Source organism: Pieris napi, chromosome 19, assembly GCF_905475465.1.
Source record: "Pieris napi chromosome 19, ilPieNapi1.2, whole genome shotgun sequence".
Taxonomy (NCBI): Eukaryota; Metazoa; Arthropoda; class Insecta; order Lepidoptera; family Pieridae; genus Pieris; species Pieris napi.
The window spans coordinates 7,239,576-7,253,878 of NC_062252.1; the positions used below are offsets into that span (position 1 = coordinate 7,239,576).

The following is a 14,303-nucleotide window of genomic DNA, read 5'->3' on the forward strand; positions in this document are numbered from 1 at the left end:
CATTTTCAAGTACCATATCGTCTTGTTTTTGAGTATTATGAAAGATAGGGATTTTGGTTCAAGACAGTAGTTTTTAAATATAAATAAGCTACGCGAGACAAAATGAATGTGTAAATACGTATTTGGTTAAACCATTATTAGTATTTATTGGCATTTAAATTGATATATTGACGATACGACGACAGAAATTATTTTTATTTTATATATCAGTAATTTTGTCTTTTATACGTATATGTCACCGTAAAATTGTAAACACCGTTAGATTGTAATCTATCTCGCGAGATTATGAACTGTCGAAAGATTGTGAACGAAACGTACTGCTTACAATTTAACGTATTATTATTCGGTAGATTGTAATCTATCGAAATGAAACCGTTAAATTACAATCTTAAAATTGTCAAATTGTTAACTGTCCGAAGGATGTCCCTGATTCGGTCGGCTTTATAGTAGACCGTTTTATGTCCATAGAGTTAGGAATGAAACACTGGTATCAGTCAAATAAACTGAATGCTCTTCAAGAATTGTGAAATCAAGTATTTATTCATTACTTAGTAGGTAATCAATAATTCTGACATCACATGGTAATTTTTTTTATCAAAATAAAAAATCAGTAACAATATTTTCTCCTCAAACATAAATTAAAATTGAAAAAGTAATGAAATTTTCTTTCATTTCATTTCCAACACTAACCTAGTTATCATTCAAACTTCTTTCAACCACATATTAATTTTACTTTCCAACATTTGCTAAAGCTGTGAGTTACTTCCAACACGACATCAATTTACATTCATCAAAACAATCAATTTACATTCGACAACAAACGAATTAACAAACAAATATGGTGTTGACGGTGTTGACAGTACGTTGAGTTCACAATCTTTCGACAGTTCATAACCTCGCGAGATAGATTACAATCTAACGGTGTTTACAATTTTACGTTGACATATATACATTTGCAAGATGTTTTCATCTTTGTAATTTCCATGGGGTTGACGCTATTTCTCTTGAAGTTAATTTTTTTCTGTATTCTTATTTTTTTTAAAACTTTTCTCCTTAAATAACATAACATGGTTGTATTACATTGTATTGCAGTACAATTACCTCATAAAACGATGGTGGGATGTATGTAGAGATGACTTCAGCCATTGGAAAAGCTATGCCCATCACAACCAGTAACTTCCCATACAATGCAGATAACGTCGTAGCAAAGGCCTCACTCCTGTAACAACATACAATAGTAGTCACAATCTAATATATAAAATTCTCGTGTCACGGTGTTTGTGGTTAAACTCCTCCGAAACGGCTCGACAGATTCTCATGAAATTTTGTGTGCATATATGTCTGAGAAGCGGACAACATCTATTTTTAGTCCCCCTAAATGTTAAGGGTAGTCCACCCCAAATTTTTTTTTTCTGTTTTTATTTTTTTACGATACAGCATTAAAAAATATACACAACCCCTAACTTTCACCCCTCTACGATCAACCTCTATTTTTTTATTATAAATGATATACATGGCAAAACGACGTTTGCCCGGTCAGCTAGTATTTTATAATATTTAAAGTTAACCGCTGTCGGTTCAGACGCTGTACTCCGGAAACGATAAATCAGTTTGTTTAGCCTTCCTCTCTAGCCTCATCGATTTTATTTAAAAAATTGGATTCTAAAATACGCAATAAGCTTGACCGTTAAAATTGGTTAGTATATTTATTTATAATCCCTAATACAACGTATGTATAGTCAAAATTATATAACGACATCGAAGGGACTACTCATATTTGGTCGTAAAAACCGATAGTAGTAACAGCTGATGACGTTGTTATTAAGTACCTTATACATAGAATTCTGCCGGGACCTTTGATTTTGGTCAATATAACCGGTATGTTGTTCTAGACGATGTCGTCGTAAACGGTTTTGACTCTATATTTATACAGGAAAGTATGACTTCCAAAATATAACACACATACACATACATTAATTATATTAGAACATAAAAAACTATCTGTCCCATTTAGATAGAATAATGTTTTTTTATTTATGAGATGCGACTTGATCGAATGTATGAATCAATCAATCATCGCAATATTATTTGGTTTAGATGCGGAGGTAGCATTCACTGAATGAGACATGAAAAGTAAACTGAGTGAATATACAAATATTTACCTAGTTACCTAAACAACAGACTAATTTTTCTTAGTTCGATTGAAAAGTCAGGATATGCAGCCATCAAAGATCTTTTACTGTTGTTACCAGTGAGCCCGATTTACTGAATTATTTATATACTAGCTGGCCTGGCGAACATCGTACCGCCTAACAGTCGATTCTTTATTTTTTTTTAAATACTTATTCTGCTATTCGGGACACCGGTCTAGCTAGTAAGATAAAAAAAACTTATTGGTTGTTTGTAAAGTAGGTTTACGATCGAGATGTTTACGTGATAACGTCTTATTGGTGATATAAGTTTTTGGGAAGTAAGGAATTAATGCAGATAACAAATCTCCATTCGTTTGTATGCCGCTAGAGTGAGAGAGACGGAAGATCGGTCCACTCACTCGAACGCTATGCCAGCCTCCGCTCGTGAGGATTCCGCGTGACAAGTTTCACGGAATGACTGGCAGCGCTCGAGATGAGACGGGAGATCGGTCCGTCTCTCTCTCGTTATACCTGCGATCGCGGTCGTGAGGTTTTGGTGTGACACAAGTTTCTGAACATTGACTTTTAAGTATAATTACGAATATTATGTATGGGAATATAGAAAAGTGTTTTTTAGACTTTTTCACTCAATTTTCTTAATTTTTCTCTCCGCAAGAACCATTCTCGTACTTCAAAAAATATTATAAAAAAAATTGGCCAAATCGGTCAAGCTGTTTTCATGTTATGTCGTGATAACGAAAAACGGGTTTCATTTTTATATATATAGATTATCAAATTTTCGAGTTAAATGGTGTGTATTGAATCGTAATAATTATGATTAGAAGCCTGGTAATCATTAAATACGACGCGCCATGTGTCAAAGCATGTTATGAGTGAATGATTTTGTATTTCGAATTTAGAACACAGTGTTTGGCTTTCCAGTGAATAAAAACCTAATCCTCTTTCTATATGTCGTTCTCATAAATTTGACAGATTTAAATAGTATTTTATTTATGTTAATATATAAAATTCTCGTGTCGCGGTGTTTGTGGTTAAACTCCTCCGAAACGGCTCGACCGATTCTCATGTAATTTTGTGTGCATATATGTCTGAGAAGCGGACAACATCTACTTTTCATCCCCCTAAATGTTAAGGGTAGTCCACCCCTAAATATTTTTAGATATTTTTTCTGTTTTTATTTTTTTATGATACAGCATTAAAAATACATACAACCCCTAACTTTCACCCCTCTACGATCAACCCCTATTTTTTTATTATTAATGATATACATGCCAAAACGACGATTGCCCGGTCGGCTAGTGTTAATATATTATATATCTAACCTTTTCTCTTGAGATATGTGTTTTATATGTTAGAAATTAATAAATTTGAAATACTAATGAACGCATTAAACTTCAAACAACTCTTCCAAAACTCGACAGCGTATCTATACGTAGATAACATAAATTTCATCCACTACAAGTGAAACCGCAGACGGAAGCTAGTAATAAATTGTGATTTTTATTTTAATTATTAATTAAAAATCTGGGCCGACATGCCCTTATCAGACTCGTTAAGGCGAGCACGTGAGAAGACATTCATTAGGCTGTGTTGATGCATTATAGCCCTTCCTGCTTTGGCATAGAGTTTAATTCTATGATTCATCAACCTATGCTACACTGGAGTAATCTGTTTTAATAATACAAGAATAAGCTTTTATCGCTACTTCCCCGCCTTCGCTCGTCACAAGTGGTCCCTTGACGTTTAAGACATCTTTATTTTTAATCATGAAAGAAAAATGGAGTTAATAACATTCGGTGTTACTGTTTATTGTTACGTCAAACTCTAATCCACTCAAGAGCTTTTGAGTAAAGTATAAAACGATGCTTTTGAATATTACTCTTTAGCGCTTTGAATGTTCTCTAAACTAGGTCAGTACTCCTGTCAATTTATAAATGGAATGGTTTTTACATTTCTATTAGATCCACGCCCTTATTATTCTAATACAAATTAGGGTAAATTGTTTGTCTCATTATCTCGTGAGATCATAATACAATACAGCAATTTTCAAGGTGGAACGACAATAACCAAGGACAGCACTAAATAACCGGTGACCAAAAACTGTAGACCCCGTCAGCATTGTTCGTAACAACATTATTTAACTGCAATCTAACATAAAACTTGTACTACCGAGGTGTCTTAAAGTCTGGTCTCAGAACCCTCTCTCCCTCGGGGTAAGCCCCTTCCCGAACAAGCTCCGTTACCATGACAACCGTGTGTTATTGGCTCCCTGCTATCCTAACGATACCTCCAAAACATACATCTACACAAAAGGACGGGACCTGGTTTTCGAGAGATGCTCCTTGCGTTGTTCCACTTTTAACTTGCAGTTGAATGAACGCACTTGAATACGAATTATTCTGCAAGTAGTTAGGAGGGATTCATATCATACAATACTCGTCTCGCAATTTAGAATCGTTTTGGAATGTAAGAATGGAACAAAGAGATCTAAAATTTTCATTTTCATAAGTCTTATATCACAGCTACTTCGGCCAAACTATTCGCTCTAGTTTCTTGAAAGAATGTTTTGTGAAGAAAATTCAAGGAGGAAGAAATGAAAACCGCCAATATGGGGGCCGCATAGCCTAGCGGTCTTATTAAGTGGCAGCTAGGTGAGGGGTACCGGGTTCGATTCCCGGTTCGAGGGCAAGTTTTAATTTAATTTAAATTTGTTATCGGCCTTTGGGAGGGTTGTGCGGTACCGGGCGAGTGCCTAAACCGTACATGGAGGACATGGTCGAATTTCTTAGGCAAAAAGCACGAATTATAAAAATCTTATACTTGACGCTGGCTAATGCACAAACCGTGCCAGAGCCATTAAAAAAAAACCGCCAATATATTTTGTAGGAATACTAATCCATAACAGTAATTTGGGGTTTAAAAAGTAATTTCATAAATGCATAACATATTTCATCGGACCTTGAAAGTGCTTAGTAAATAGAATTTTCATAGGAATTACGAATAATTTTAATAAAGTGATTGGAATGTTTTATTAGGCCATAAAAACAATTCTAACCATAAGATGCAAATGATGTCATATATATGACGTCATGGAAAGGAACAACCGTGTAAGAAGATTTTGCGCACTTAATATATTATCTATATGCTAACATTTTACTCTATATATTACTCTGTATATTGGATTGATAAAATTGTATTGGCTTTGGGTTAAATTGAGAAACAAAGCTATTACTACTATTTATTGATTTTTAACTCAATCAAATCAAAATACGTTTATTCAATTTAGATGTGTCTTAGGGAATGCTTATGAATGTCAAAAACGTTTACAAAATTCGCGAAAGAGCAACACTACGCCATCCGTTCGCAAAACTACCAGGAGGCCTTGTTCTGAGAAGAACGTTGCAAGAAACTCAGCAAGTTTTACCCTCCCTCTACATTACAATTATTCAAAGGAAAATGTCATAAACCACAACGTCATTAAAGCTAATACGTAAAAAAATCCGTTAATTACTTTATTACACACAAATCAATTTTTTTTCTTTAACTAATGAAAACATTCGCAATTTTTTACAAATAAAAATTGCACTACTAAAAGTTAAAGCAAGTTTAAGGCAGGAAATATTCCACCGGATTGATGACCTCATTCCAAAGTCGAACAAAGAAAGGTTGATAGACTAGTAGGCTTTGCAGGGGTCGCATCGAAAATAAGAAAGTAGGCTACATAAGGAATCCATTTCGATTGGAGCAATTCTCGCTACTCAACGATAACGGGTCTAGTTCTACTAACGCCCAGCTTTAATCATTGCACTTACAAGATAACATTGCACTTACAAGTGGTAGTTCACATAATTAACATGGACCAGTAAACAGAGAATTTCCATTATCTACTAAAGCTTCTAGAAGAACTTTGTGTGGAATTATTTTGCATGATAAAGCCTATTATTTAGAAATAGGTGAAACTTAAAGCTTTGAAACAAAGGCTTTTGCACGGAAATAATAAAAACTGTGCGAATACACAATGTTTCTTTAAGGTTTAATACAAAGGTTTATTATCCATACCATGTAATAACAATAATTACACATTCTTACTTGTATGGGTATTTTTAAAATCTTTGCAATCAAGGTACTAAGATGTCGTTTTTAAAAACTTTTTATTAGTAACAAAGAAAGCGCAAATTTCCGATGCGTAATTAGATACATTATATAACGTTATTTCGTTCAGCATATATAATACATATATATCTTAAAATATAAAATTTTTCTTTATTTATTTTACTGAACTTTATTTGTGATTTATTAAGTTACTAGCTGGCCTGGCGAACATCGTACCGCCTGACAGTCGATTCTATATTTTTTTTAAATACTTATTCTGCTATTCGGGACACCGGTCTAGCTTAGATATAAAAAATAATGTTGATATGACAACAAATACATTATGTCAAAAAATAAAAATTTACCTTCCCGGAACCCCTCCACCAACACTCGAACTTTATGATATGTTATTAAAGTTCAAATTGACTTTTAAGTTTTATTACGAATATTATATAGAAAAGTGTTGTTTTTAGACTTTTTCACTCAATTTTTTTAATTTTTCTCTCCGTAAGAACCATCCTCGTACTTCAAAGAATATTATAAAAAAAGAATTGGCCAAATCGGTCAAGCCGTTTTCATGTTATGTCGTGACAACGGAAAACGGGTTTAATTTTTATATATATAGATAAGAATAATAATTAGATAAAAGTTATAATAGCTAGTAACAATATGTTTCCTTCAGTATTAAGCCTTTTTTAGTTTTGTCCACGCTGTTAAAGAGATACCAAAAATTTACAAATAAACAATTCTTTTAAAAATAGCAAAATATATATTATTAAGCTGGTACAACAGAACTTTTGCTAGTTTCTAGTGTAAGGGGAATGTCGATACCATATCTTAATTAATCAAATAATTGTGAAAAATTTCACTCCACTACTTTTAATGTATTTTTATAAGACATCATTGTTCATTTAAATCTTTAATTGCTTAATTAAATAAATTGTAAAGGTAACATGTGTCTTAATACTGTCTTTGAGTTACGCGAGTACTGCGCATTTGTTTAACGGAAATAAACGCGAATTTATTACATTAAACAATTCTAACATGTCACATTTTAATTGAAATTACATAAGTTACTTTTGCTAAAATTAAGGGGTACAATGGGTTGCGTCAATATCAGAACATTAGCATCTTTCCAAAGCGGAAAAAGAGTGAAAAACGAACCTCCCTCCAGCCTAAACATATTGCCGGGTCTCCGTGTTACGACCTACAAGCTAGAATTACCAAGACGTTACTTACGAATTAATTAAGAGATACTCAAGTTCAAGTCTATTAAGTCAACCCTCAAGAGGAACGTGGAATTCGCAAGCCAAAGGGTTATTTGCGCTCGGAAAATGAGAAAACGATAAGACGTGTTCAAGTATTTAGTAATAATCTTGTCATCTTATTCTTAGACGTAAGCCGGAATTGATATAATAACAAAGTGCATTTAATTGGCATTATTCATATTTTTTATTAATCAAAAACTTTCTTCTTAGAATAAAATATTTGACAAACACAAAAACATATTTTTATTTCACTTGAAAGAAAAAATATCCAAACTTATAACGAAATTTTAATGATTACTTAATATACATTTAAAGTTATGTTATCCGTAAAGGTCGTCTCCACTCTGCCACACAGATACTGGCACCAGACATAACGGCCGAGCTACTGGCAACACCGATCAAGTAAAGACCCTTACAGGGGGCCTACCATGAACTTTCTTAAAACAATCCAGTTGAGATGCAGTTGAGTTTAGGTACCTAAAGTCAATCGCATTTTTTCGTACCATGACCGCCTATAAGCTGAATCGTATTAGCATCGCAAGACCGAATGAAAGAACGATAATTTTGTTTGTGGTTTCTATGTAAGTTTAGAAATTTAACTGTCAAACTTACTTCGACAGATGTTTCTATAAAAATAAATAAAATATAAAATTATTTTAAATAATTCATCAATTATAATAAGCAATTATGTCTTAATATATATTTATTTAATATAAAACTATTCTTTTGATATATTTTAAATTTAAAGTTTTCTGGTGCTGTGCAGTTGACACTTATTATTTTTAAACGTTTCCTTCAAATTTTGATAGGAGCTTTCAATATATTTGGTGTTTACAAAATTTCGGTTTCATAAAATATAGTTTTACAAATTGTTTAACTTATAAAATAATATGATGGGGTAAGTATTGTTCAAAAATTGGGGTTATTAAAAATAAATATCTATATCGAAGTGAATTGCTGATATTAAACTCTTTGCATAAGATATTACAATCAACCTATTACTCGAAAATCATCAAGTAAATAATGATAAAAATTGATTCCTTAATATTTTACAAATTCAATTTATACGTTAACTAATTCATATAATATAAATAATTCTATTGTCTTTACAGCTTAAACCTGACAAACTCGCTGAATTGAGAGAAGAAAATATATAAATGAATATATGTTTATATCCAATTGAACATTGCCTGATTCAAGACAAGACAAGACAAGATTTTTCTATCTTGATGGAGTCATCCTAACTAAATAAATACTGTTATTGTAATACTTTCAAATGGCTTATTATTTACACATTATAAATTTGAGAAACACCTCTGTTTTTTTAAAGAAAAAGCAGAGGAGAATAATACAATTCATGAACATAATGAGGAAAAATTTAACTATAATAAATATCTACTAGTGATATGGCATTATTATTTATTGTAAATATGATATATTGGGGAATTATGCTTTTGTTAGACATGCCTAAATAATTAATTAAAATATTATTGAACCATGTGCAATTATTTGTAGGTACACTGAAATCTTCAATGAGTCAAAGTAGTTAATCTATAATAAATTATAAAATCAATATCTTCGAAGTCGGTAGAAGGGCATTGCCGTCTTGTTTCTCATCTCCGTCGATATTTTAATAATTTATTTATTATCACACTCTCTAAACTCAAAATACCCCAAAATATAAAAATTATATTTTTTTTCATATGTTAGCCATAGTAGATAAATCTTATTATTTTAACTTTATTAACAAGTTTTAATACAAATATTGAATTTTATAGGTTCTAAACTATTATTTGGACATTTCGATACAAAAAAGTTGAACAAAAAGTAACTTTTTTAGAATCGCTTATCCTGTCATAGTTGGAAGGCGCAACTGTCAAATTTCGGTTCAGCCGAGCGGTCATGGTACGGATTTTCATACAAATTGAACGAACGAAATCTGATAATCGCTAAGGTCACGTGGGAACCTAAACTGTCTCGTTTTTTCGATGTCATGGTACGAATTAGCGATGCATCTCAGTTGTAGGTTGTCAATAGGCTCGCAATAAGAGTTCATGGTAGGCCCCCAGGTCTTACCATAACCCATACGGCGCAAGTAACACGATCTTCAGAAATGAAGAGTGCGACTGATAGAGAACAATAATATGTGTAATGAGCTGTACTCGTATAATTTTAAATACAAAAATTATTGTGTGTCTTAACGACAGACAATATTATTTTAATAGCCTAAAAACAAAAAATATTGTGTCAGCTTTTGTCTGCTAGTTGGTACTATTATGAGATGTCAACATAATCTTTGATGTACGAAAATATTCGATCCGTCTAAGCATTCTAGCGTGATTGCGTGATTGATTAGATACGAATAATCTTCGCATCTTATAGACAAACTTGTATCAACAATATAGGTTCCAGAACATAGATGACTAAAGACAGAAATATATTACAAGAATAATTTATCAAAGTGTAGGTGGGATTATACGTATCTATGTGTTCCCCTTGACCCTTCGTAGAGGGTGCGCGAGACTCTTTTGTAAGCTTTTATGTTTTCTTACAATTTCCCTTATTCGTCGGGCGTCACATTTTATACACTCAGCAAGGCAGTTTTATTATACGTGGAAAGGGACATTTATACAACTTAAAATATGAATAAACTAAACGTTTAACTTTATTTTTATTAAACTTAACTTTTTAAATCAGTGATAATGACAACTATCAAAACTCTTCAACATAAGTATTTATTTTACTTTTATCTTGTGGTTCTATCACTTAAAAATAAATGTACATATTCAATTAATGGTAAATAAATGTCCCTCAATCTGTGCAATGCGGGTGTGTATAATTTTGTTTCTATATTATTATAAATTTTAAGCAAGGCACAACTTTAATTGAATTATTTTTATTTTTTGTTGTATTATTATTGACTTTTTTAAAACAAAGAACAAACGAAGAACCTTTGAATTTTACAAAAAAAATATAATTACACAATAAAAAAATATATTTTTTATTTACCAACATCCTCTGACCGAGAAACCAGTATAATAGTCATAATGCATACGTTCTGTTAGTAATATTTTATTCTCAGAGAATTATCACCGTTATAACTCAGAAGAGCAAGTAATATCAATTTTATTACCTCGAAGATCAACATGTAAATGTATGATGGAATTCGGAAGTTTTAGTAAGCATAAAGTTTTATGAGGGTTCGTTTGATGGTTCAGGAATTGCGATCGCATCTTTGCGGTTCCACTTCAGTAATAAATAAGAACATAGGTACCTGTAGACATATTGTTGTCCTCATAGAGGCAGCTTGGTTTTAGTAACAGGTAAACTTAATGCTATCCTAAAACCTAACGTCCCCGCACTATTTTACAACCTACTGCGCACAATAAGAAAAAAAGGTATTAATTTCTTTGTCAGGTAATTTAGCCATTATACAGGGTGGCCAAAAAGTCGTGGATCAAACGCAAATAGGGGATAGATGAGGTCATAAGCGGCAAAAAATTGTTCTACGGGAGGTCTCTAAGGTCAACCCTTGCAGAGTTATGATTTATTTTGGTTTTTATATAAAAATTTACTTTTTTTACTAATTCTTATTGATATTCGAAAAAATCTACATCTTGTATCTTTTTCATAATATCCACTAGATTGGTACTGATGAGTTCTTGCATTAGACATACTATTTATAGTTGTTTATTGAGTGCATTGAAGATAATATTAAGTTATACGATGTAACATTTTTTTCAAATGCCACTAAACAATAATTGGACACTACTTGCACTACACACCTGCACTAATCAATGTCAATCACTTGCACTCGCACTAATCAAAGTGAATATACAGGCCTTAAGGTAATCCGATGATTAGTTCGCTATATGTGTTTTAAAAATACTAAACAACTATCATATCGTCGGGACTTAAAGTAAAGGCCGATTTACATTATCTTAGTGTTTAGGAGACTGCTTTAGGATAGTACTTTAGTTGAAACATGTAAACGCTACTTGCTTTAGTAAACGCTACGCTAAAGAACTTGCCTTTCAAGTTGTACTAAAGCACTCTCCTAAACACTAAGATAATGTAATTCGGCCCTTAGGCACGTAAACCAAACTAAACGGGGCAAAAATCAATCATGGAACCACGATATATTGTCCGTAAAATAAACTTATCTCAACTGCAAATCTATACTATAATGTATAGGACAAGGGTCAGGGAGATTTTTTTTTAAATAAAGGAGCATTCCTAATTGTCCCGCATTGACTGGATTCCTGTTTTATAAAGCGAAAACTTTAGATTTAATATTTTGAGAGCGGTTTTACGCGAGTGTCGCATTTTAATAAATGGTTTTACGCGTCCTTTGGTAAACAGTTTTGTTTGAAGTAATTTTTTTCATTTGACAATTTATCCTCAAAGAATTTTTACCAAAGTTTTTCCGGCCATTAAAAATTATGGTTTGGTAATTTTCTTATTTCCTCATTATCTTTTCTTTGACAAATTCTTGTTTCTTTTTCCTTATTTACAGTGTACCTAATATTGTTTTAGATTTTCACAAGTATTAAAGCTTTCAATTAAACTTCTTTCAATGAATGAAAGGTATTTTTTAATAATCGTGCCCAGCGTTCAAGAAGAGCAATAAATTGTTTTATATCTGTTATATATTTTTTAAGTCTAGCCATCTCTAAAAATACTAATAGTGAAAGTTACGTGAAAATTTAGTTATTTGGCAGAGAGCCAAAATCAGCCAACCGTAGCACAAACCGAAGGATTTGCAAATAAAGTTTTGGATACGACACTATTCAATAAGTTTTAATTAAATTTTATCTAATTTATCAAGGAGAAATTTATGATATCCCTTTTAGAAATCACACATTAATTAGTCTATTATAGAGGAAAATTTATAATATGGACCTTAATAAAGTTTTTATATTATATCAGTAACACATGAGTGCATTGCATGCATTTATAACACGCTGTTATAAAAATATTATGTATTTGCAAGCTAATAAGCTACGTACGTATTAAATAAAGCGTAGTTATAAAGCGTTCCTTAATAAAGGTAGATTATATTAGAACATGAGAATGTCCCACTCGTACTATCTCTCTCTCTCGTACACTCTAGTATTTTTTTAATTTATTATTCATACCAAGGAGAAAAAGGAGAAGAGACTAGAAAAAGGTGGATAGAAAATATAAAAGCGTTAGCTGGAAGCGTTAAGAAGAATTAAGTCATGGATAGAGAAATTTGAAAAAAGCCGGAGGAGTTTCGATCCGAAGAGAGAAAGGGTTCCGATCAATAGCATGGAAGGAAGTGAGCATAACGTGTAACAAGAAAAAAAAAACACATTTAAACTATATAGGTTTAACATTTGTACAGAAATAAATGGGCTAATATTATCATTATATTATTCTTAGATAATATAGAATTCTAATTATTAAAGAATTTCTGGATCAGGCCCGAAATATTTTGCTACAGTACCTTAATATTAGTATAGATGATATCCATCAGGATGTTTTCTTATGTTTTTTTATACAGAATTAGACCGACGATTGGCCACAATCCTACCTGATGTTAAGTGAGAATATTGGAGGGCACGCCTGTCCAGGAAGATTTATTATTAGATCACTAATGTTACGTTTAGAGTATACGTTTTTAAATCGCTTTCTACTTATTATATAGGAACAAATGTTTTATACTTACGCGCTAATTATATGCATACTAGGTATAGCGTTAGCGGGGCGAGAGGGTCGACGGGCGGGTGGCAGCGGCGGTCGCGGTGACCCGCCATCTGATTGCCCATACAACACTGGCTGCAGCGATAGTGAAGTACCGAGAGATGGTGGACTTGGCAACCTGCATTAATAAATTATAGAATTTAGATTTATTTTATAATTATACTAGCTGATCCGGCAAACGTCATTTTGCCATGTATATCATTTATAATAAAAAATAGGGGTTGATCGTAGAGGGGTGAAAATTGAGGATTGTATGAATTTTTGTATGTTGTATGATAAAAAAATAGAAATTAAAAATTTTGTCTAAAAAATAAAAAATAATTTTTAGGGGTGGACTACCCCTAACATTTAGGGGGATGAAAAATAGATGTTGGCCGATTCTCATAGATACCGGATAAGCACAAAAAATTTCATCAAAATCGGTCAAGCCGTTTCGGAGGAGTATGGCAACGAAAACTGTGACACGAGAATTTTATATATTAGATTATTTCTAAATTGTTTGGTTGAGCGCACTTGTCTCAGGAACTACTGGTTCGTTAAAAAAAACTATTATTATATTTTGACTTCACACTCGTGAACGGGTGCTACTTGTGGTGACTGGTCGGTCGTGTATGCGGTGATGTTAGTTATTTCGACTATGTATTTGCGTGTTGTTCCCACGAGAATGTACAGCTACTGCCTATCTTTGTTTTTCATTTTTTTACTATTAATTACTTAAGATGTCATGTGGAACATAGTTTAATGGTTGCAGCACATACACACATTGCGTAAAACAAAAAATTTGGCGATTAAAAAGAGTGGCGGAGAGTTTTATTGACAGTTCTTATCATCCGTTCTACGCCCTTGATTGAACTGGCAGTAAATGGAAAATTAGAAGCATTTAGCATTTGTTATGTATTTCTTTATTGACGTTCAAAAGTGTACATTGTGTTACCTAAATGAATAAATGATTTTGAATATGAATTTATAGGCTACGACCACATTAATGAGGGGTTCTACATGTTCGATTAAGCATTCATTGGTAAGATATTTTTATATATTTTATAACATAACATAACAATAG

The 14,303-nt window shown here is 32.3% G+C and overlaps 1 protein-coding gene and 1 long non-coding RNA gene across 3 annotated transcripts in view; one reads left to right on the top strand and one right to left on the bottom strand.

Annotated features, from left to right (window-relative positions):
* LOC125059243 (proton channel OtopLc-like) overlaps nt 1-14,303 on the bottom strand; it is a 57,905-nt gene that overhangs the window by 13,943 nt on the left and 29,659 nt on the right. For both annotated transcript variants that reach the window (XM_047663570.1, XM_047663571.1), the window contains 2 exons: nt 13,206-13,358; nt 1,102-1,219 (listed from right to left, as the gene is read on the bottom strand). In XM_047663570.1, coding sequence (XP_047519526.1) covers nt 1,102-1,219; nt 13,206-13,358 — 271 coding nt within the window. The remainder of the gene's footprint in view (nt 1-1,101; nt 1,220-13,205; nt 13,359-14,303) is intronic.
* Nucleotides 8,366-8,790, top strand: LOC125059245. Its single transcript, XR_007118625.1, has 2 exons — nt 8,366-8,411; nt 8,626-8,790. It is a non-coding gene; the product is annotated as an uncharacterized LOC125059245 (long non-coding RNA).